Source organism: Eleutherodactylus coqui, chromosome 12 (genome assembly GCF_035609145.1).
Source record: "Eleutherodactylus coqui strain aEleCoq1 chromosome 12, aEleCoq1.hap1, whole genome shotgun sequence".
Classification (NCBI taxonomy): Eukaryota; Metazoa; Chordata; class Amphibia; order Anura; family Eleutherodactylidae; genus Eleutherodactylus; species Eleutherodactylus coqui.
The window spans coordinates 16,564,881-16,591,052 of NC_089848.1; the positions used below are offsets into that span (position 1 = coordinate 16,564,881).

The 26,172-nt window shown below is 42.6% G+C and overlaps 1 protein-coding gene across 2 annotated transcripts in view; it reads left to right on the forward strand.

The window, feature by feature from the left end:
• The window catches only part of GOLGA4 (golgin A4), a 238,344-nt gene that overhangs the window by 111,100 nt on the left and 101,072 nt on the right, over positions 1 to 26,172 (forward strand). For both annotated transcript variants that reach the window (XM_066585713.1, XM_066585714.1), the window contains 3 exons: positions 4,806 to 8,686; positions 8,819 to 8,940; positions 25,840 to 25,970. In XM_066585713.1, coding sequence (XP_066441810.1) covers positions 4,806 to 8,686; positions 8,819 to 8,940; positions 25,840 to 25,970 — 4,134 coding nt within the window. The remainder of the gene's footprint in view (positions 1 to 4,805; positions 8,687 to 8,818; positions 8,941 to 25,839; positions 25,971 to 26,172) is intronic.

The following is a 26,172-nucleotide window of genomic DNA, read 5'->3' on the forward strand; positions in this document are numbered from 1 at the left end:
ACTTGGGCTGGAACATTAATGATCTGAAATCCAACATGGAACCAGAAGCTTAGAAAAAGTTCTTGGGTGTTATTTTAGATTCTTGTCTCCAATATTCTTCCCTACCTCCCCTGAGGAAACTGCTCATTCTTGACGAATGTTCGGCCTTATACAGGAAATCTGGAGTGTCCTTTAGAGAAGCGATGTGGATCCTGGGGTTAATGACTTTATGTATTAATGTAGTTTCCTGGGCCCAGTTCCATAGCTTTGATCTTCAGGTGCTTATCCTCGAGGAATGGGAAAAGTCTCAGGCTTCACTTGATAAAACAAGCCTTATTTCATCCAAGGCTAGGTCCTCCCTTCATTGATGGTTGTCGTCAGACAACCTCTCTCCGACATAAGAGTGGAATCTGGACCCCAAGATAGTAGTAATGACTGACGCCAGCGCCATGGGGTAGTGGCCCACTTTGAGGGAGGTCACATATAGGCTACCTGGGACCCTTAGGAGAGGAGCAGTTCATCCAATTTTAGAGAACTTAACACAGTTTGGAAATTCCTACGTAGTTTGCAAACAGAATTAGGGATGAAGCACGTCTCAGATAACATGATGGCAGTGTCACTCGTTCGCCACCAGGGTGCCACCAGGAATCCTCTGCTTCAACATCTGGCAGGAAAGAGTCTTTGGGTGGAACTTACAACTTGTTCGCTGTCTGCTTTTTATATAAAAGGAGCCGCGAATACAGCCGCGGACTTTCTCAGCAGGAAAAAAGTGGATCCAGGAGAGTGGGATCTTCATCCCCGACGTGTTCGGTTTACTCGTGACAAAATGGGGGGGCTTCCCAGATAGACCCATTTGCTTTAAGCGTAAATACCAAGTGGTCTTTTTTTTTTTTTTTTTTTTTCCCCCTGAGGCTCAGAGAAACAAGCCGTAGGCACAGATGCCATTTCTCACACCTGGGATTGAGATCTAGCGTACGCATTTCCCCTTTGCCTCGGATTTCGTTCCTCCTAAGGAAGTTGCTGAAGTCGAGATTGTCTGTAATTCTGATAGCAACTTACTGGCCCAAAAGACTCTAGTTCCCTCTCCTGAGATCCCGCTCAGTTGGAGATCCCATCCACCTCCTTCCAAGACCGGATCTAATTTGTCAGGGCCCTCTTCTATACCTAGAGGCTCAGAAATTCAGGCTGACAGCCTGGATGTTGAACAGCTAAAATTCTTAGAAAAGGGCCTATCCAGCAATGTGGTTTCCACCGTTTGTGAGAGTCTTTAAACCTTCAACTAAAAAAATGTATTCAAGAATCTGGAAGAAATTCTCAGAGTGGATGAGTCAGGATAGACAGCATTTAGAACAACCAGATTTCCCCAGAATCCTAGATTTTCTTCAGGAGGGCCTGGATAAAGGGTTGAGCCCAAATACTTCCAAGGTCAGGGAGATGGCCTTGGGGGCATTCTTTGACCTCACTCTTGCTGAACACAGATGGGTTAAAAAATTTCTTATGGGGACGAGTAGACTTCATGCATTCACTGGGCTTACCGCCCCTGCCTGGGATTTGACTATTGTCCTCTAGTCCTTTTGCGGATTCCCATTTGAACCTCTTAGGGACCTATCCATCGCCATGCTAATGTAAACAGTGGCCCTGCTTGTGGCAATTACGTCAGCTAGGTGGGTGGGTGAAAGCTAGGTCCTATCAAATATGGCCCCATATGACAATTCATCCCGATTAAAATCTCATTTACCTTGGACCCATCCTTTTAACCTAAGGACATGTCAGATTTCCATAGGGGTCAGACAATTGTTGTTCCATCTTTCTGTCAGGATTTTAAAAACGAAAGAGCAAAAGCTGCATAATCTAGACTTGAAAAGAGTAGTTGTAGCTTACTTAGAGGTGACAAAAGATTTCAGGAAGACTGACAAACTTTTCAATTTCAGGGGCAGGCCAAAGGAGGGGCCGCTTCTAGAGACTCAGTCGCCTGTTGGCTCAGGCGAGCCATTTTGGAGGCTTACAAGGCCCAGGGTATCCCTCACCCTGAAGGAGCAAAAGCCCAAACTACCCAGGCGGTTGTGTGTCCCTGGGCAGATAGAGCACACCCCTCCATTGAGAAGATTTGTGGCGCGGCCACGTGGGCCTCTAGTCACACATTTATTAAACATAATAAGCCGGACTTGAAAACTAGTCATGATGCAACCTTCGGGAGGAAAATGCTGCAGGCGGTAGCCCCTCCCTAAAAAGCCCTTGCATTATTTGGTATTCCTCTAGCGTCATTGTCGTAGGGAAAACTGAATTTTTTTTTTACTGATAATTCCCTTTCTTGAAGGCATCATGACATCATACGCCCCCCCCCCCCCCACCGACATGTTTAATTTTTACATGAGGTAATGTGTATGTGTATAATTTCATTGTTTGAGGTGTGTGAAGTATATAAAAACACACCTTCTGGTCAAGTATACGGTCACTGTGGTTATTTGGAACACACTGGTGTTGGTGGAGGGGAGGTTTCTTTTATGCTCTGCCTCTTCCTGTCCCGTCAGGTCAGCAGGGGAGCAACCTACAGCGTATGCTGTCATGATGCCTTCGAAAAAGGGAATTATCGGTAAGAAAGATTCCAGTTTTTGGTATCGTTGTAATCGTACCCACTCACAGAAAAAAATGTACTGTCATTAATGCTGTATGATTGACACTGTAAAAAAAATTTAAACCAATTTTAAACAATGACAGAATTAAAGGGGTTGTCCCGAGGCAGCAAGTGGGTCTATACACTTCTGCATGGCCATAATAATGCACTTTGTAATGTACATTGTGCATTAATTATGAGCCATACAGAAGTTATAAAAAGTTTTATACTTACCTGCTCCGTTGCTAGCGTCCTCGTCTCCATGGTGCCGACTAATTTTCGCCCTCCGATGGCCAAATTAGCCGCGCTTGCGCAGTCCGGGTCTTCTCCTGTTCTCTATGGGGCTCCGTGTAGCTCCGTGTAGCTCCGCCCCGTCACGTGCCGATTCCAGCCAATCAGGAGGCTGGAATCGGCAATGGACCGCACAGAAGCCCTGCGGTCCATGAAGACAGAGGATCCCGGCGGCCATCTTCAGCAGGTGAGTATGAAGACGCCGGACCGCCGGGATTCAGGTAAGCGCTGTGCGGGTGGTTTTTTTAACCCCTGCATCGGGGTTGTCTCGCGCCGAACGGGGGGGGGTTTAAAAAAAAAAAAACCCGTTTCGGCGCGGGACATCTCCTTTAAGGTGTTTTTTCTCCTTGTTCGCAAAATCGTTTAAAATACATTATATGCATCGAAAAATGGTACCAATAAAAACTATAGTTCACCTCGCAAAAAAACAAGCCCCCATACGACCTTGTCGACAGAAAAACAAAAAGGTTTTGGCTCTTGAAAGTTGGAGATTAAAATCCCCCAAAAATCGTTGTCCTCAATGCCAAAATCAGCAGTCTCCTTAAGGGGTTGAATGAGCCCTTACTGTCATTAAAATGTTTCTATTTCTAGAATTATTTTAATCATTTTTGCAATCAGCGTATTATATGCATTTTTAGTAGAAAGTCAACATAACATCTGCCTGATTCCCTAATTATGAGGAGCATTGCTAGGGGAAAACCCATCTTTAGCTAGGTGAATAGGCAGAGTGAATTCGAGACCTGTGTTTTTCACTGTGCGTGCACTGGCATCTGCAGTGTACATTTTGTTGGCTTTTTAGACAGCCCTCTTTGTTTAAAGGGGGTTGTCCAGTTTATTGGACAACCCCTTTTCAAAAGTACCTCCTGTGTGAAAATCATAAACATATATGTGCTTGCCTTTCGGTGGCCACCGAGATGCAGCTCACTGCAGTCCCAGGATTTGCAGTGACAGATGATGATAGAGGAAATTAAATGACCGCTGCAGCTTCACTTTCTTGAAGTCCTGACCTCATAGTGCTCAGAATTTGAGTGCTGCTGCCACGAGAACGGCCAGTGACACTGCAGTGGCATCATCTGTCAAAGGAATCGCAGGTCAGAGGGGTAAGTATATTCTCTGTTAATTTTCTCACAGGGTCTCCTATTGAAAATGGATCATCATTTTCATAGGTTTTCTGTGATGACCTAAATGTTGACGCAGTTTACCACTTCTGAAAAATTACTGTGTAGTGCATAGTTGACAATGTGTACAGAGTTATGGGACACAGATGAATACTGAACAGTGAAATGTTTCTTAAAGGGGTTGTCTCGCGAAAGCAAGTGGGGTTCAGCACTTCTGTATGGCCATATTAATGCACTTTGTAATATACATCGTGCATTAAATATGAGCCATACATAAGTTATTCACTTACCTGCTCCATTGCTGGCGTCCCCGTCTCCATGGCTCCGTCTAATTTAGGGGTCTTCTTGCTTTTTTAGACGCGCTTGCGCAGAAGGCTCTTCTCCTTCTGGTCGGTCCGGGCACGAGCGGCGTTCTGGCTCCGCCCCCTTCCACGTGTCATTGCGTAGCTCCGCCCCATCACGTGTGCCGATTCCAGCCAATCAGGGGGCTGGAAACAGCAATTGACCGCACAGAGCCCACGGTGCACCATGGGAGAAGACCCGCGGTGCATCATGGGTGAAGATCCCGGCGGCCATCTTGGAGAAGGAAGAAGTAGGAAGAAGGAAGAAGTCGCAGAGCGGGGATTCGGGTAAGTAATATATATATATTTTTTTTTTATTGTAACACATCCCTTGGGTTTGTCCTGCGCCGAACGGGGGTCCTATGCAAAAAAAACCAAAAAAAAAACCGTTTCCCTTGTTTTGCCATAAGTGTTGTAGTTTTTATATACTTTTTATTTAGACCATGATTTTTCTTTTGACAGAGCATTCTTGAGTTGGAAAGTTTCCTTGCAAAAACATCTCAGGATAGTGACACCAAATTAGAAGAATTATCCACTCAGCTAGAAATTGAAACAAATAAGCACAATGCAGAGATTAATGCAATTATTGAGAGACATAAGCAAGAACTTGAGCTCCATCATCATAATGAAAAAACATTGATGGAAAAGCTGGACAGTTTGAAACAAGAGCATGAAACAGAGATCACTGCCGTGAAAGAGAAATGCCAACAAGAATTTGCTACACAATTAGGTGAAAAGGAGCGTACGTTTCAGATTCACATTGAAGAAATGAATGAAAAAATCTTGGCAAAAATAGATGTAAAGCAAACAGAACTGGAAGCCCTTTCACTGGAGTTATCTGAAGCTATAAAGCAACGTCAGCAAATCGAAGAAAAACTTTTGGAATGTCAAAATGAAATGGGCAAAATAAAGGTAGACTATGAAGGACAGCTTGATGGGCTCCAGAAGCAGCACCAAGACCATATTGGTGCTATTGAAAAAGAGAAGGAGATATTGTTTCAGGGGCTAGAGAAAAGTCTCAAGGAGGAAATTAACCACTTGAAGCTTTTGCTGGATGGAAAGGAGAAGGAAATGGAACATTTAGAGTGTGAAAATCATCGACTGAAGGAGGTCGTTGAAAAGGCTGATGAGTTGAAAACTGTTTCTGCCCATCTAGATGAGCTGCATAGTTCACAACAGAAGGCGGCACAGGAGGCTACAGAGACTTGTATGACCGAGCTAAAAGATGTACGCGAGAAGTTACGTGCTGTGGCTGAGGAAAGGGACCATCTTAAACAATTAGTTGACGAACAAGAATCAAAACTAAAACATTTGATGGCAGAGCTGGATTCTCATAAAGAGCAAGTAAAAAAGCTTTCCCTAAATATTCAACAGCAAGCCACACACATTCATGATTTGACAGTGCAGTCTGAGATGAAGATAAATGAATATAAATCTCACATAGAAGAACTGAACAGAGTTGCTGCTGATAAGGGAAATGAAAGTCAGAAGCTAAAACAGGCTCACAATCAACTTATCAACCAGCTGAACCAAAATGTCTCTTCCAAAGAAAAAAAAATATTGTCTTTGCAAGAGGAATACCAAACAAAATCTAAAAGCCAAGATGCCAAAATTGACAGAATGAAACACAGGATTAAAGAAATGCAAGAAGCCTCCAAAAAGAAATATTCTGAGATGGAAAGTAATCTCAGAAAAGAATTGGAGAAGAAACACCTTGAATTGGATGATAAAGAAAAGCATTTTAATGATAAAATGCTGGAGATGGCCCAAGCTAGTTCAACTGGAATTAATGATGCATTATCTCAGCTGGAACAGAACCATAAGGAGCAAATGGTCAGTGTCAAAGAAGCCCACCAGACGGAGTTAGAAGCAACTGTGTTAGACTGGGAGAGAAGGTTTAGCCAGCATAGGGAGGAACTGAGGCAGAAGCATGATGCTGAACTTCAGGAGAAAGACCAAGATCTAACCGAAACTAAACAGCTGCTCAGTAACCTCTGTGAAGAGAAGGAAGAGGTAGATAAACAGATCAGTGTGCTAAAGGAAGAAAAAAATAGCTTTGATATTGCTTTCCATGAATTAGAGGAGAAGTTAAATCAAATGACCGCTCAGATTTCGACTTTAACCCAGACTGAAAGTAACTTGAAATCTGAGCTTGAAAAGGTGCAGCAGGAATATCTTTCACTGGCGAATGATAAAAAATTGGTTGAATCAGAGCTTAATGAGCTTAAGGCATCAGTAGACACTAATAAAAGTGAAATTAAAGACTTACTTGATAAACTATGCAAAACAGAAGAAAAGTGTCAATCATTAGAAATGTCTCTTACTAATGAATCTGCTGCATTTGCAAAAGAATTATCAGATAAACTTTTTGATAAAGACGCTTGGTGCAACAAACTATTACTTGAACATGAACAGAAATTTGAAAACTGCTGCAGAGAGACTTTATCACTGTTAGAGTCCCTAACGTTTGGGCTTGGTAATAAATGGAATGATCACATGAATAGATTGATGCTTAAAATTGACGTGTGTGAAAAAACAACATATAAATTGAAAAAACCCATCTCAAAATATGTGAGCAAAATCCAAGATTTACAATCTCAAATTAATCAATTAACTAATGACTGTAATACCATAAATACATCCTTGACTCAAAGCAGCCAACAATTGCATGAAAAAGAAAATGTGATTTTGGCTATGAAGGAAGAGCTGAAGACTCTTTCTGTAGAGAAGGAAGCCTTACAGAAAGAGGGAGGTAAACAGCAAAAAGTGGCGGCTGAAAAAGAATCTTGCATTACACAATTAAAAAAGGAGCTCTCAGAAAATATCAATACTGTCACATCTTTGATTGCTGCATTAAAAGAAAGAGATAAAGAAGTGAATGAACTGAAGTCAAAACTTGGGAATAGTGTGGCCAGGGAAGAGAAGGACAGTTCCCAGCACAATGAAAGTCAACAGCTATTACTCAAGCAGATCCAAGACCTGACATCAAATATTGAAGATCTGCAAAACCAAAAAACTGCCTCTGTAAAAGAAGCAGATAAACTAACAAACAAGTTAGATGAGTGGAAGAAAAAAGCAGAAGCCAGGTTTAGTCAGAATCACCAAACAATTAAAGATTTGCAAAAAGACCTTGAAATTGTTAATAAGCAATTGCTTGAAAAAGGTAATGAAATTAAGACTGTCAGGGAAGAGTTTGAACATTTTCGTAGCAACACAGGAAAAGATCATTCCAGCCGCGAAAGCTTAGTACTTGAGTTAACTACCAATATAGAACATCAGAAATCAAAAATTCAGAACTTTGGGGCAGAAATAGCCAAATTGACAAAAGAAAAACAGTGCTTTATGGAAGAGATGGATAGACAAAACCAACAACAGAGTATTGAAAGAAGCCAACTTGTAGAACAAATTTCACATATACAAAATGCTGCCCTGGAAAAGGATAGTGACTCTAAGGAAGCTAAGCAGCAAATACTCAGACTAGAAAATGAAATCTCAAGCTTGAAAGAAGACTGTACTGAAAAACAAATTCAGTTGGCGCAGCTAAAAATTGAGCTAACCGAAAGCAACGCTAATGCTCTGAAAACACTGGAAAAACAACTGACAAGTGAAAGCGACAACAAAATTGCAGAGCTCAAGAAAAAGGCAGAACAAAAAATTGCATTTGTTAAGAAGCAGCTAATGTCTCAGCTAGAAGAAAAGCAAAAATCTAAGCAAGATCTAGAAGTTCAACTCCAAAGTTTAAAGGAACAGATCCACCGTGAAGGCCAGGCACTTCAAGCAGGCTTGAACCAGGAGCAAGAAGGATTTAAGAAAAATTATGCAATTCTAGAAGAGCAACAACTTTACAAGGACCGTGAAATATCTAACCTGAGAGATGAGCTGCTGCTTAAGGAAAATAGACTCAAAGAGCTAGTAGATATAAATGAGTCAATTGAAAAGAAGATTAGTGAAAAAGAAACAATCATAAATGAAGAAAAGTTAGCGCTAGTGACTGAAAGGAAAGCCGAGAAGCTCAAATTAGAACAACTGTCTTTCAAACACCAGGAGGATCTACTTTCTCTACAGGAACAGCTAGCTTGGAAAGATTCAGAGCTGAAAGCTTGTAATGAAAAATTAGAAAAGGGATCAAAAGCATACGAAGAGCTCCAAGTACTTTTTAGTGAAATTCAAACTCGGGAGAACACGTTGAAGGCAAAACTTCAAGAAGCAGAAGGGGAGATACAAAAACTCTGCAAGGAAGTAACTAAACTGCAGAAAGACTTGAGGGCTTTACGCAAGGAACATAATCAAGAGCTAGCTTTGGTAAAAAAGGAACTATTAGAAGATGCCGAAGAAAAAGTTAAGTAAGTCTGTGACTTGTCCACTGTTTTTTGTTGTTTTTTTTTTTCCAAAATTTGTAATTTTACTTGTACATGGTCTATGCATATATATCTTCTTGTTTCCTTTTAACTTTAACTGTTTGTCCTTACACACAGGTATGAGCAAGAGGATCTAGAATTAAAGCACAATTCTGCATTAAAACAGCTCATGAGGGAATTTAACACACAGATGGCTCAAAAAGAGCGGGAACTTGAAGTTGCTGTTCAAGAGACAATTGGTAAGCATAAGTCTCAAAAAGATTTTATTTTTGGTTATGTCTATTGTTTTCTGTCCAACACAGAGATGACAGCATGACTACATACATGGTGTTGATGGGTGATGTCAGTATAATTCATTCTCTAAGCTTACTTACATGTCTTTTGATCTAGAGTCATCTCCCCTGACATGTCTGTTTTAGTAAATGCTTGCACTCCACATGAAATAATTCTTACTCGCCATTTCTCATACGGCTAATCTGTGTTGTGCCGTTCCTCTGTTAACCCCTTCAGTGGCAGGTTTATTATTATATAATAGAGCCTCACAGGAGATTTTCCGGGTGTGCCACTAAAGGGGTTAATCCTTCTGAATAATTATGAATAAATGGACAACTGGGAGTTTTCATTCCCTATTCAAGTGGAGTGTGCCTTTACACAGTGAGCACTGATTGGTCAATATCGGACTGTGTGTGGACACACTGCTAGCTGGTAATAACTAGCTGTCAGTTTATTTATTCATTTATTTTAGGAGGAACAACAAGACTTTGCAATGCACTGTTGCTCTAAGGAACGATGCGCCAGAGTTATTGTCTCATGAACATTACAAGTATTTACTTAAGTAGGCTTGTCTGAAGAGTAGACCGTTCCTCTATAGAGTATGGCAGTGACTATAAGAATTTTAGCCTTAAAGCTACTGTCTGTTTTTAAAACAACTCTGTCCTGTGATTGTAGGGGGGTGGGGGGTGTATTACCTGCACTTGTTCTTTACTGCCTTCCATCGTTCTGCCAGTTTCGGTCTTATTTTTGTCTGTTTAATATGGTTGATGCGATCTTCAGACTAATACCCATAGTACATTGGAGTGTCGACTACCAATACATTGTACTTGCTCTCTGATTGGCCAGTGCTGCTCACATAGTTAGCACTGGCCAATGAGAAAGCGGTGCACAGTGTGCATTACCTATATAGAAAATAGCAGCAGTCATCTTGGACTACTGAAATCTGGGAACAGAACCAGTAGATTGGAAGAATTATGTAGAAGACCAAGTGCAGGTAATATACCTGCTTCCCATCCAGTAACATGACAGATTTTGTCCTGAAACCAGAGGATCACGTTAACTCCTTAACCCCTTAGTGACCGACCTATGGTGTTTTTACGTCCTGCAGCTGTAGGAAATGTATGACGGAAGATCACGCGGCGATCTTCCTTGATACATCACTGCTGCAGGCTGGCTGTTTCCAGCCGACACCTGGCGGTAACAGCTCCGATAAGGCACGTGGCTCATCGGAGCTGTTAACCCTTTAAATGCCACTGTCAATTCTTAAAGCGGCATTTGAATGCCTGAGCGGTGTTTAGGGATCCCCGTACGGCCGTGCTGGTGTCATGGCAGCCGGGGCCTTCTGAAAGGCACCAGGGCTATCATAGAATGGTAGAGTTGGAAGGGACCTCCAGGGTCATCAGGTCCAACCCCCTGCTCAATGCAGTATTCACCAAATCATCCCAGACAGATAATTGTCCAGCCTTTGTTTAAAGACTTCAATTGAAGTAGAACATATTACGTCCCGTGGTAACCTGTTCCATTCATAGATCACCCTCACTGTCATGGCAGAATGCCTATCAAGCCAGGGCCTGCCTGATCGTAGTATGATGTAATGCTATGGCATTACAGCATACTGCAGGAACAATCAAAGTAACAATAAGATCAATAAAGTTGTACTAATAAAGGGGAAAAAAAAGGAATACAATTTTAACCCCCGCCCCCCCTTTGCAATATTTATAATAAAAGAATCTAAAAAAACCAAAAATGCATGTTTGATATCGCTGTGTTCGTAAAAGTCTGATCTATTAAAGTAATGCATTATTTACCCGTTAAAAAAAACAAAAAAACAAAGAATACCAGAAATGCACTTTTTTTGGTCGCCATGTCTCCAAGAAAAAATGCAATAGAAAGCGATCAAAAAGTCATATGTATTCTAAAATGGTACCAACGCAAGCTGCAGGATGTCTTGCGAAATTTGAGGCCCCACACAACTATGTCAACGGAAAAGTAAAAAATCTATTGCACTCAGAAGATGGCGGTAGAAAACAATAAAAAAAATATCCTTAAAAAAAAAAAAAATACAAGTAGTAAAGCGAAAAGAAAAGCTATATAAGCTTGGTATCGTAGTAATCGTACTGACCCATAGAATAAAGTTATGTCATTTTTGTTGTACGCTGCAGAAACTAGCCCTCTCAAAGATGGCGGTATTTCATTTTTTTCCCCCCGTTTCTCCCCACTTAAAATGTTTTTAAAGTTTTTCAGAACATTATATGTAGACCTGAGCGAGCACCAAAATGCTCAAGCGCTCGTTGCTTCAGTCGAACTTTTCGTAATGCTCGAGAACTCGTTTCGAGTAACGAACCCTATCGAAATCAATGGGAGACTTGAGCATTTTTAATGGTGACCCATGCTCCGCATAGGGGAGGTTGTGTGAATCGCCAAAAAACATCAGAAAGTCAAGGAAACTCCACAGAAACTGATAGGGAACGGCAGGGACAACCTGCATGGGTGCATCTGAGACTCCCAGGTTGCACTATTAAGCCAAATTGTTGGCAAGAGCCTGGTGGTCACCACCCTAACAATTTACTTGGGACAGACCATAATCAGCAAGGAACACACGCTAGCACGTCTTAGCTTATCACCACACTAGCTGCAACGAACGACAATCACTGCCTGTGGGTGACACCTCTGCCTCTTTTCCTGGGTTACATGCTGGCATTGCTTTTCAACCCCACGCACGACCCTGCGTCCACAGCACACACAGAATTTTCCTTGCACAGCGTTCAGCTGCCCTCATGCCACACGCTTGCTTGATAGCCACAACACCCTCATGTCTATTTATAAGTGTGTCTGCGATGAGGAGGAACCGGAGACGCACTGCAGAGGGTTGGCAGGGCCTGGCAGCGACCCTCTTTGAAATTGTGGGCGATAGCCCACAAGGCTGATGAGAATTGCTGATAAATTAACGTACAATCATAATTCCAGTGGCGCAAAAGGGGATTCGGATGCCAGTACTTATACACATCTCCACAATTCAGCAACGCATTCTAAAACCAAAGATTGGTTTGAAGCAGGAGGAGTTGCAAAAGTAGCTACCACAGGTATACAGTGACCCTGTAAAAGTCTCATTAAATCAGTTACGCTTCCTGTAAACACTCCAATCCAGTATCTCGGATAACTGTGGTAACACGAGAAATAATGCATGCCGACCAGCGCTGACCCTCAGGGATGCGTGCGTTTCACACCTAAACCAATTCGGCTGTTTACCACTCAGGGCATTATACGTCAGTGGACATCCAAAAACAGACAGTGCAGAATGAGTTGATCTGTTATAGCTGGGATGCTTGCAAAAGCCTAGTGCGCACTACTATGTACAACAAACGTGTGATCTGTTGTGAGCTTCTCATTAATTCAGTTAAGCTTCTTTTGATTGGTCCAAACCAGTGTCTCAGATAACTGTGGTAACACGAGAGCAAATGCATGTTGACCAGCGCTGATCCGCAGACCCCAAGCAGGAGGAGGAGGTGGCATAATAATAAGCCCGCGATACCGTGACCGAGGTAGGACCCGCAATCCTTTGTGTGGGAAGCGCGTGAGCGGGCCCTGGGTCAGACTAGGTCCCAGCCTCCACCTTGTGTGACCCAATGTGCCGTTAGTTAAATAGCTATGGGAAACTCATGTGTCCCCACACAATTCATTCTGTGTATGTGTTAGATAGCTGAACGCCGCACTAGGAAACCCTTGTGTACCCACAGAAATCATTCTGTGTATGTCAGCTGAACACCGTGCTGGGAAACACTTGTGTACCCACAGTATAGGCGAACCGCTGAAACATTTCTGTAGCAAGAGTATAGGCGACCCCCTAAAACCTTTTTGTACTGGACAAGCTGCCTGATCCATGCGCCTCCCCTGCTAGTTGGCCCTCTGAACTACCAGCTAGCATCGTCTGATGCGAACTTTAGCATCAGTTTTTCAACCAGGGCCCTGTGGTATTGCATCACTCTCATACTCCTTTCCTCTTCGGGAATAAGAGTGGAAAGATTCTCCTTATACCATGGGTCGAGAACTGAACACCCAGTAATCCGTGTTGGCCAGAATGCGTCTAACGTGAGGGTTACGGGAAAGGCCGCCTAACATGAAGTTAGCCATGTGTGCCAGAGTCCCAGTACGCAACACATCTCTCTCCTCACTAGGAGGATGACTCTCATGATCCTCCTCCTCTTCAGCCCATACACGCTGAACGGATGTGAGGGAAGCAGCATGGGTACTCTCTGCAGTGTGGGCAGCAGTCTCTTCCCCCTTCTCCTCCTACCCCTCCTCCTCCTCCAAAACACACTGACATACAGACGTGAGGGTGGTCTGACTATCAAGTGGCATACTGTCATCCCCCTTCTCCTGTTCTAACCGCAAGGTGTCGGCCTTTATGCTTAGCAGCGAACTTCTCAGCAGCCAAAGCAGCAGAATGGTTACGCTGATAATGGCCGCATCGCCCCTCACCATTTGGGTAGACTCCTCAAAGTTTCCTAGGACCTGACAGATGCCTGCCATCCATGCCCACTCCTCTGTAAAGAACTGGGGTGGCTGACTACAACTCCAACAGCCCTGTTGCAGCTGGTATTCTACAATGGCTCTACGCGGCTCGTAAACCCTAGCCAACATGTGCAGCGTAGAATTCCAGCACATGGGCACAGCAGTCGGTGCTCTGGCAGCTGAAACCGACGTTAGTGTCTTGAGGGTGGCAGTATCCGTGATGGACTTGCGGAAATGTGCGCACACATGGCGCACCTTGCCGAGCAGGTCAGACAAGTGGGGTTGTTCTTCAGAAAGCACTGAACCACCAGATTGAACACGTGGGCCAGGCATGGAGGTTCAGCGGCGAAAACCAGAGATCGGTCTGCTCTGTCAAACCCTGTAACAGTTCTTGGGTGGTGTGCCTCTTGCCACCTAAGCTGAGTAGTTTCAGCACAGCTTGCTGACGCTTCCCCAAGGCAGTGCTACTGCGTCTCGCGCCACCAACTGCTGGCGATGTGCTCACACCTCTTAATTGAGAGGTGAAGTTGGCGGAGGAAGAGGAGGGGTCGGGGGGTTTGGAGGAGGTGGCATAATATTCCGGAGAAACCATCACCGAGGTAGGACCCGCTATCCTCAATGTGGGTAACGTGAGCGGTCCCAGGGTCTGACTCGGTCCCAGCCTCCACCAAGTTCACCGAATGTGCCGTCAGGGAGATGTAGTGTCCCTGCCCACCAGCACATATCCACGTGTCCGTCGTTAAGTGGACCTTCCCAGTAACTGCGTTGGTGAGGGCACGGTTTATATTGCGTGAAACGTGCTGGTGTAGGGCCGAGACGGCGCACCGGGAAAAATAGTGGCGACTGGGGACCGAGTAGCACGGGACTGCCGCCGCCATCATGTTTTTGAAAGCCTCCTTTTCGACTAGCCTGCATTGCAGCATCTCCTGGCTGAGTAATTTTGCAATATGCACGTTTAAAGATTGTGCATGCGTGTGGGTGGCGGCATATTTCCGCTTTCGCTCCAACGCTTATGTTAGCGAAAGCTGAACGCTGCGATGGGAGTCATTGCTGGAGGCAGTGGAGGACCCTGGAGGTGAGAATGCAGGTCGGGAGGCGCTCGTGCCTGCGTCCTGGGAGGGGGATTGGATCTGTGTGGCAGGTTGTGGCACAGGGGAAGAGGCAGTGGTGTGACCCGTAGGCAGTGAATGGCCTTCGGGGTGCTTGGCAATTATATGGCGGTGCATGCTGATGGTTGTTAGGCTGGTAGTGGTGGCTCCCCTGCTGATCTTGGTGCGGCACAGGTTGCACACCACTGTTTGTCGGTCGTCTGCGCTCTCACTAAAAAACCTCCAGACCTTCGAACACCTAGACCTCTGCAAGGAGGCTTCCCGCGAGGGGAGGCTGTGGGGAACAGTTTGGGGATTTTTTTGCTCTGACCCTACCTCTCTCCTAGGCCACCCCACTGCCTCCTTCAACCTGTCCTGCTGCTGCACTTGCCTCCCCCTCTGAAGCCCTGGCTTCAGTAGGCTTAACAATCCAGGTGGTGTCAGTCACGTCATCATCCAGCAGTGCTTCCTCTGAATCCTCTGTCCGCTCCTGCCTCAGACTTACTGCCCTTACTACTACCTCACTGACAGACAACTGTGTCTCATCATCCTCATCCACAAAAAGCTGTTGAGACAGTTCTTGGAAGTCCCTAGCCTCATCACCCAGACGCTTGTAAAGTTCCAAATGTTGGGCATTGGTCACGACAAACTCCGCAGGTGGCTGATGAGTATTTTTTTCCGACTCAGGACAGGGACCCGAGAACACTTCTTGGGACTATGCCTGTTCAAAATCTCTCCTTTTCCTGGAGTGACCAGGCTGGGAGAAAGGAGGAGCAGCCTGAGGATTCAGAGGTGCAGTCCCTTGGCTGGGAGTAGTGGACTGCATGGAGGACTAGGTGTTGGACAAATTGCTGGACGCGTTATCCGCAATCCACATCAGCACCTGATAGCACTGTTGTGCTTGTAATAAAGGTCTACCACGTGGACCTACAAAATGTGAGATAAATCTGGGGAGTGGAGATCCGCGGCGCTCTCCTAATCCCTCAGCAGCGGGCTGTGATTCACCCCGCCCAGGACCTCGGCCTCTGCCCACACGCTCATTTGGACGCCCACATCCACGACCTCGACTCTTACCCCTACTCTTCATCATGTAGGACAAAGTATAGTGCAGGGCCCGAATAAATTAACCCATTGTATAGCGCTGAGAACTGTGGCTATTTTACCACAAAAATATGTAGGAATCCGGACACGTGAGTTGAATTTTCTTGGCTTTATTTTCATTTAAGCTTGCATGATCAGGTACATGGTATCACAAGAACGCGTTTCGGCGTAATGCCTTGTTCACCTCAATGTATGATACATAGCTTACTAATTTATAGGTTAAAAACAATTACTACTGATTCCAAATACCTGATATATTAACTCCTTCATTACATTTTGTTCACTGCTGGTTCTCTTCCCACAGAACCCGCTGCTTGAATCTTACTTAGTGATTAACCCTTGCAAATCATTATATATTGTATACTCATTTCTCATCCCTTATAGCACTAATAAACATTAATGCGATCGTGTTATGCACTTAAACAAATCCCTTGTACATTATACTGAGACATATATCCATTATTGATTATCACTTTAAACACGTTAGGGAATTTATATTGTTTGAGAACAATAGTTAAAGCATGGTTGACAAACTTATAATATGCATTGTTGGACTAATAAAATATATAACACCTAGATGTGAGTGTTAAGTAACATGCTGTCATAACATGATCGCATCAAAAGTCCATAAAAAACAAAATATTTTTCTTATGTTAAATGTCTTATGATAACTGTCTTAATGTTCTGACTTATAAGTGAACATTCCATAATGGTAAATTTTATGTAAATTGTATAACAACTGCAGTAAAAACGCATGAAAACCGCATCAGTTCGTGGGTGGACCGATCCCTGCAGGCTTTGGTCGGAAGGGTACCTGGTTATTTACGTGATAGTAAAATGGTTATACAGCAATTAGAAAAATGTAATTGGAATTCCGATGCATGTTGGATTGTGTGTGATGTAGTCGATTTGTATTCGAGTATACCACACCATGCGTCCCTGCTGGCTGTCAAACATCATCTAGACTTTCATAGTAATTATACAATGGCATTAAAAGAATTTATTCTATTATCTATTGAATTTCTTCTCACACATAATTTTTTCATGTTTGACAGTAAATATTATTTACAGATATCGGGAGCACCTATGGGCTCCCGTTTCTCACCAACTATCGCAAATTTAACCATGAGTTTTTGGGAAACCAAATTCATTTTTTGTTACGATAATCAATTCAGGGACCGCATGGTGTGGTATGCGCGCTATATCGACGATATTATTATTATCTGGACAAAGAAAGCACAAGAGCATATGAACATCACTTTGAAAGCATTTGGGGCTTATATCAATAAAAATAGTTATAATTTGAAGTTTACCAGTGAATGGAAGGAAAACACTGCATCCTTTTTGGATCTAACTATAATAGGATCCAATGCAGATGGAAAAATTATTTTCAAACCCTTTAGAAAAGAAACTGCAGGCAATACAATATTACATGCAGGTAGCGCGCATCCACAGCACGTAATTAATGCTATACCAATAGGAGAAATGATTTAGAGCTAAACGATCTTGCTCTTTAAATGAAGATTATAAAAGAACTGAAGTTGAAATAACTAATAGATTAAAAGAAAGAGGATATAAAAAAAGTCTCCTTGAGAAAACATCTCGTAAAATGAAAAATAAACATAGAAATCAATTGTTAGAAGATTCACATAATAAAAAGAAAAGTGGAGACAATCCACCAGTGTTCTCCACAAGACCAGATTCAGTGAACAATTTCATAGCATTAAAAAAATATTTGTAAAATATCTACCTATACTAGACCAAGATAAAATAACTAGAGATATCTTAGGTAGGGGGGTAAGGGTAGTAGCAAAAAGAAGCAGAAATCTATATGACACTTTATCCCCCAGTTCTTTCTCCTCTAAAAAAAAGTGGTACCAACAAAAACTGGCTAACACATAATGGATTTGTAAAATGTGGCAGTGCTAAATGCAGTACATGCAGATACGCACATAAATGCAACAGTTTCAGTGATAGTTCTGGTGAAAAACATTTCCAGATTAAAGAATACATGAATTGTAATTCCTTCAATATAATCTACATAATAATATGCACAGAATGTAAACTCATGTACGCAGGTTGCACCATACGCAAACTGCTGACACGTATGACAGAACATATTAGAAATGTAGAAAAAGGTAATAAGCAACATTCAGGAGTGGCGAAACTTTTTATAGAAGTTCATGGGGGAAGCATAAAGAATTTGATATATTTTGGAATAGAAAAACTGACCAAACAAAGAAAACAAAAAGTAGATCGTTCGGAAGTACTCAAACGAGAAGGTTTCTGGATACTCGCCCTGAATACCAGACAACCAGAGGGGTTGAACATCAAAACAGATCTATTATATTTGTATTGAAGTGAATGTCTGATTGTAACAATCAATAGTACATTATATACTATATACAACGTGTCAAAGGTCAAGTGGGTCCCATCACATGCAGTCTACATGTAATTCAAACATTATCATAAATAAGGCCATACTAGGTTTAATACCAAATAAATAAATAAGGTAAAGACCCAGTTAAAAGAGATCCTAGGAATATTTTCTATGTATAATAGATTCTTATGCAATCACAGCACTATAACATCACAAGAGTCATATGATAAACTGGGAAGAAAGGAAAGAAGGAAAAGGAAGAAGGAAGGAAGGGGAAAGGAAAAGAAGAAGAAGAAGAAGAAGAAGAAAAAGAAAATAAAATTTTTTTTTATGCGGTTTTCATGCGTTTTTACTGCAGTTGTTATACAATTTACATAAAATTTACCATTATGGAATGTTCACTTATAAGTCAGAACATTAAGACAGTTATCATAAGACATTTAACATAAGAAAAATATTTTGTTTTTTATGGACTTTTGATGCGATCATGTTATGACAGCATGTTACTTAACACTCACATCTAGGTGTTATATATTTTATTAGTCCAGCAATGCATAATATAAGTTTGTCAACCATGCTTTAACTATTGTTCTCAAACAATATAAATTCCCTAACGTGTTTAAAGTGATCAATAATGGATATATGTCTCAGTATAATGTACAAGGGATTTGTTTAAGTGCATAACACGATCGCATTAATGTTTATTAGTGCTATAAGGGATGAGAAATGAGTATACAATATATAATGATTTGCAAGGGTTAATCACTAAGTAAGATTCAAGCAGCGGGTTCTGTGGGAAGAGAACAAGCAGTGAACAAAATGTAATGAAGGAGGTTAATATATCAGGTATTTGGAATCAGTAGTAATTGTTTTTAACCTATAAATTAGTAAGCTATGGATCATACATTGAGGTGAACAAGGCATTACGCCGAAACGCGTTCTTGTGATACCATGTACCTGATCATGCAAGCTTAAATGAAAATAAAGCAAAGAAAATTCAACTCACGTGTCCGGATTCCTACATATTTTTCTGCTATTGAACAAGCCACAGGACCGGATGGCTAAACAGACTGGAGGTTGATTGTCTATGCGTGTACAGACCACAAGCACCGCAAGCTCTTCAGAAGGTGAGATAACGTTTTACTATTTTACCACACACAGACTTGTAGATACCAGAGGCTCTATGCTGTGACAGAATAAATTAAACCACTGTATTGCGCTGATACCTCTAGGTAATTTACTGCCCACAGAAACTTGTAAATAAGAGAGGCTGTATGCAGCTCAAGAAAAAATTAGCCCACTGTTTAGCGAATGCTAGATGTGAGATGCTCCGCACAGGCCTTGAAAAAACTAGCCGACTGTTTAGCGATGAGAACTACAGCTAATTCACTGCAAACAGAGAATGGGAGATGTGAAATTCTTTGCACAGGCCTAGAAAAAATTAGCCCACTGTTTAGCGATGAAAAGAACGGCTAATTCACCGCACACAGCGAATGGGAGATGTGAGATGCTCTGCACTGACCTAGAAAAAATTAACCCACTGTTTAGCAATGAGAACTATAGCTAATTCATCGCACACAGTGAATGGGAGATGTGAGAAGCTCTGCACAGGCCTGGATGCTTGAAAAAAAAAAAAATGGTGCACTACTGCTCCCAGCCAGCCAAAAAAGTAATGCACACAATGAGGAGTAGCCCTAAGAAGGACTGTCCGGTTCTTGAAGACAGGATCCCTACTCTAATGCTTTCCCTATCTCAGCAACAGCATGCGTCTGAGGCGCGCCACGGATGATACCGGTTTAAGTACTCGGCGGTCACCGGATCCCGCCAGCCACTCACCGCTGTAGACGTGCAGAGGGTTGGCACGTCACAGTAGGAAGTGGTAATGCCTTCCCTACATGTTTAGTGGCTAAAAATGGCACTAAATGTGGGGAGGGGAAATGTGGTACTCGACTCGAGTAGCAAGCATTTCGAGTAGCCTAATACTCGATCGAGCATCAAGGTTGTACGAGTGTGCTCGCTCATCTCTAATTATATGGTACATTAAATAGTACTATTAAAAATGCAAGCTGTCCTGCAAAGAACAAGCTCTCATGCAGCTACGTCGATGGATAAAGGACGAGTTACGATTTTTTTAAGAGGGGAGGGAAAAAAAACTTGGTCGCTAAGGGGTTAACGACAGGACGTACAGTTACGACCTGTACGTTTGGAGTTTGTATGGAAGTGGATTCCGTTCTAAGGCCTCATGTCCACGGGGAAAATCAGATCCGCTGCAGATTCTACATGGAGAATCTGCAGCGGGTCCCTCCTGCCCCGCGGACATGAGCGCCGAAAATAGCAATTTAAAGCATTTACCTTTCCGGCGCGGGCGACGAAGCTCTGCTCTTCCTCACGGCCGGATCTTCATTTTCGGCCGGCGGATGAATTCCTGACGCCGGCGGCACGTCGCCGGCACGTCTTCGACGTGCCGCGCGCATGCGCCGGGCACATCCGCCGAGCCGAACCAAGGGAGATGCGGCCGTGAGGAAGAGAAGAGCTTCGCGGTCCGCTGCGGGTGAGTAAATGCTTTAAATTCCTATTTTAGGTCTCCCGCGGATCCGGACGGCTTCCATAGGCTTCAATAGAAGCCCGCGGGAGCCGTCCCCGCGGGAGACCCGCATGAAAATGGAGCATGGTCCAGATTTTTTCATGCTCCATTTTTTTTTAAATCACTTTTATTGACGATCCGCGGGTATTTATGTACCCGCGGGTGGTCAATGCATCCCTATGGGATGCGGATCCGCATGCAGGAAATCCGCTGCGGATCCTAAATCCTATTTTCCCCGTGGACATGAGCCCTAAATAATGTTAGTGCTGGCTATTTCTTACAGCCGACACCCGCTGGCAACAGCTGCAATTGTCACTCTCGCTGATCATGACTATTAACCCTTTTAATTTTAACATCCATTCTGACAGCAGCATTTAAATGCTCCAATCATAGTTCTGGGGTCCTGAACATCTGCCTTACGATGGGATTGTGGGAGCTGGGGGCTTTCTGAAAACCTCCAAGGCTGCCGTTGGAGATTGCCTATCAAGCCATGCCTGTGGAGTCGCTTGATAGATTGTCAGATTTCAATATAATGTCCTACTATGACATTACACCATATTGCAGGTCCTTATGGGGACTAAAAACAATTATGTAAAAATCAGTTTTAAAAGTTTTATTAAGATAAGGTTTTAAAAGCAACCCTTTTGACATTTTTAAAATGAAAAAATATAAATTTAACCCCCCCCCAAAACACATTTGCTGTCGCTGCATCCGTAGAAGTCCAATCGATCAAAGAAATTTATGATTTACCCCACACCGTGAATGCCGTCAGAAAAAAAATACACAATGCTAGAATTGCACATTTTGGTCGCCGTGTCTCTAATAAAAAAAAAAAAGTATTAAAAAGCAATCAAACATTAAAATGTAAAAAACGAGCCCTCACACAATTATGTTGACGGAAAAATCAAGTATTGGCTGTCAGAAGATGGCGCCAAAAAATAGTTTTTTTCCCCCAAAGATATATATATATTTTTTTTAAATTAGTACAGCAAAAAAAAAAAAACAACTATATAAATTTGGTATCATAGGAATAGTACTAACCCACAGAAATAAAGTTATCATGTTGTCTTTGCTGTACTATGTACACCATAGAAACAAAACCTCCTCCACTCCACCCCCCAAAGATGGTGGGATTGCACTTTTTTTCATTTCACTCTACTTCTAATATTTAAAGGGGTTGTCCCGCGCCGAAACGGGGTTTTTTTTTTTTTTTCAATAGCCCCCCCCCCCCCCCCCCCCCCCCGTTCGGCGCGAGACAAACCCGATGCAGGGGTTTAAAAAAAAAAACCGGATAGTACTTACCCGAATCCCCGCGCTCCGGTGACTTCTTACTTACCTTGTGAAGATGGCCGCCGGGATCTTCACCCACGGTGGACCGCAGGTCTTCTCCCATGGTGCACCGTGGGCTCTGTGCGTTCCATTGCTGATTCCAGCCTCCTGATTGGCTGGAATCGGCACACGGGGCGGAGCTACGAGGAGCAGCTCTCCGGCACGAGCGGCCCCATTCAGAAGGGAGAAGACCGGACTGCGCAAGCGCGTCTAATCGGGCGATTAGACGCTGAAATTAGACGGCACCATGGAGACGGGGACGCTAGCAACGGAACAGGTAAGTGAATAACTTCTGTATGGCTCATAATTAATGCACAATGTACATTACAAAGTGCATTAATATGGCCATACAGAAGTGCTGAACCCCACTTGCTTTCGCGAGACAACCACTTTAAGTTTTTCAGTACATTATATGGTACATTTACATATTGAAAAAAACAACAGCTACATCAATGGATAGATAAGAGTTATGACTTGTTAAAAGGAGGAGGAAGAAATGAAAAGGGTCCATCATTAAGACCCTTCACAGATATAGATAAAAATTAATAACGTTTATTAAATTACTTAAAAGACATTGGTTTACATTGACAAAAAACAACACACACATCAAGACGGAACAGGGAAGAGAACCCAGAGAGAGTACCCTGGTTCGGAGTTAGGTGGGGAATTCAACACCTCAATAGTACATAGAGGTAAGTATATTCATCCCTTATAGTCTATATAGGAATAGTCCATAGGTGTTAGTACAGACAAGTTTTGTCCAAGGATAGATGGTGCAGGGCACGTCAAATCTAGATATATGAATCGTGCTGGGATGTATTCGGACAAGGTGTGTATGAATCCTTATATAAACCATCAGAGCCGCAGGCACTATCTCTTGCTCTCCTCACCTTGACCACACACCCGAGCCCCTTCTGACTGTGGATGGGACTATCTGTAGGGGTGCTGTTGTCTCTTTGTTCAGGCTCTCTGTATATGCTCTGCTGGGATTTAACCCTGGAAGCTGCCATTTGGGTTATCTTTTCCATCCTCTTAAACCTAACAGAGCAACCACTGAATGGTATATGGAGTACTTACTCCGGCTGTTTAGAGATTGACATACAGCCATATCACTACTAGATCAGTGGAATTGGGGTACTATATTCCCCCCTTCTTTTCTAAATATTACAGAGCCATTATAGAGTGATAAATGGAGCATCCGCTCCGGCTGTGCAGAGATTGATATACAGCCGTATCACTGTTATTTTAGGCGCTAAGAATTAACCTGTAAGGGATGTTGCTTACGCAACCCAGTACAGGTTTAATGGCAGATTTGAGCACGTAGCCAAAATATACTCTCTTAAAGCAGACTCACAATAGAGATTGCCTACACGGACACAATCTCTTGTGTAGTAACTGCCACATATTAAGGGCTACTTGGCTCCAGCTTATCTCACTAATGACTGATCATTCAATAGTACCGACAGCTATATTTTAACACCAGTCGGTCTGACAGTCAATGTGGATACGCGATCTAGCGCTTACTGAGAGCACGAGAAATAATACATAACCGTATCTCACGGTATTTCTCAATTAAGGAACGGGTGGTTAAATGATAAATCCACCAAAAAACTTTCTACTTAGACACTGGTTTCTTCACCTATCTTGGTGTTGATTGGTCTACAGTTCTTCACCTACCTTGGTGCTGATTGGTCCACAGCAAAAAGGACTATATATGAACTGACGGTATACGTACCTTTTGCTCCTGAGGAACTATCCAAAAAATCGGATAGGGAAACGCGTCGAGCCTACCTTTGAGCACGAATATACTCTTGGCATAACAGCAAGCTGTGAGCTTGTAGACTCCTACTTGCTGCATGCCGGGCCAATTTCGGCCTCTTACTGGTAGATTTAATACTACCAAGGTACAAAAGCCTACTTCTGAGCACGAATATACTCTTGGCATAACAGCAAGCTGTGAGCTTGTAGACTCCTACTTGCTGCATGACCGGGCCAATTTCGGCCTCTTGCTGGTAGATTTAATGCTACCAAGGTACAAAGAGCTTGTTTCCGCGGGTTCTGGTTAATATCGAAATAACTCTTTGACCAGACCCAGAAAACAATAACTCTAGTTTCGAACAATAATGGTGGTACCACTGGGGATTCATCATAGGATTATATAAGGATTCATACACACCTTGTCCGAATACATCCCAGCACGATTCATATATCTAGATTTGACGTGCCCTGCACCATCTATCCTTGGACAAAACTTGTCTGTACTAACACCTATGGACTATTCCTATATAGACTATAAGGGATGAATATACTTACCTCTATGTACTATTGAGGTGTTGAATTCCCCACCTAACTCCGAACCAGGGTACTCTCTCTGGGTTCTCTTCCCTGTTCCGTCTTGATGTGTGTGTTGTTTTTTGTCAATGTAAACCAATGTCTTTTAAGTAATTTAATAAACGTTATTAATTTTTATCTATATCTGTGAAGGGTTTCAAAAAGTACATATAGATTCTCATACCACTGTGACTTCGGGTCCATCATTAAGGGGTTAAACCCCTGGTTAGTGCTGCTGTTGTAATGTATTTTAAAGGGTATGGCCACATAATGTGGATATATTGCAGACTTTCTGACAGAATTTTCCAGGCGACAGTCCACATCTATGAAACAGAGAAACCTTGATAAGATTCTACCAAATGTCATCCACACATTGCAGAAAAATCTCTGTCGAATTTAAAGGGAACCTGCCACCAGGTTCATGCTGCCCACACAATTGGGGCAGGTGCCCATTTAGCCCATGTATGTTTTATTCTAAAATGCCGCAACAAAACCTGTAGCAAATCTGCAGAAGAAAAGTATGCATTTTGCTGCGGAATCGTGGCAAAATCCGCTCCATGTGACTGTACCCTTAAGAAATACTGACTGTAAGAGGTATTTCACATGATAAATTTGAGCATTTCCTCAACTGCAAAACCAACTGGCACTTAAAGTGTTCCTGAAGTAAAGCAGACAGCCAGAAAATTTTGTAGTCCTTCCGCTCTCCCCTCCAGATGACGACGAAGCTCAGGAAGTGTTTTACTCAAGTCTGTGAACTTGGTCCTATTTAGACTCCATTAAATACTATCTACAAGTTAAAGGGATTGTCTTAGGGTTTGAAAAGCATGTCTGTTTTCTTCCAGAACTGCAGCACACCTGTCCACAGCCTGTATGTAGAGCCTCGTGAGGCGCAGTGTGTTAAGGCAACAGAAATGCAGTTCACAACCTGAGTTTGTGGGTTCAATCCCCTATGGTTCCGGTAGCCGGCTTTAGGTTGACTCCATTTTTTCCTTCCATTTTTCTGTGGTCGGTAAAATGAGTGCCCAGCTTGGTGGGGGGTAATAAATTACCTGAAAGCACTGTGGAATAAGTCGGCAAATAAAAAGATTTATTTATTTTATTGTCTGATTTTTTTTTTTTTTTTTGAGCTGCAATACCTGACAAACTTTTTTTTATTGTAATCCCTTTCATTATGAAAATTAGGAACACATACAGGTAACATGAAATTTCCTATCTATATATTCATTACAAGATCTCTTCTGCTGCCTGATGTTATACACTGGAAAGTACTTGGAATCGAGCTGTGCACATTAGCATAATATAGTATGTGATGGAGCCCATAGAACAGGTGATTTCAGCCGTTAATCAGCCTGTTAGTCATCTCATCAGATAACCAGACCAGAATAAGTCCTATAACAGCAATGGTATACTTGAAACAAAAGCACCCAGTGTAGACGGGTTTTAGGTTAATGTCATATTGATTCATGCAGTTGAGGTTGTGTCCACTGAGCATATACCAGAGTATGGTCTACTTTCTAAAGAAATGTTTGTTTGATTTAAGGGAAAGCACAAGAAGTTGAGGCAGAAATAATGCAATCACATCACATAGAAACAACCCAGCTCCATAAAAAGATTGCAGAGAAGGAAGATGATATGAAAAGAACAGTCAAGAAGTATGAAGAAATTTTGGAGGTAATTTTTCTGCTTCAATTTATATATAAAACATTAACCAGCCGTTTACTTAAAACTAATTTTCCTCTAAAGTAATGTGGAAATCCATTCAAAAGTGATTCTCTAGCTTATTCTAGATCTATGTCAGAAGGTGACATCCATTAATCCCTTGAGTGGCGGGTTTCCTACAACCCTGTCGGACTCACCAGGGCAGGTTTTTTAA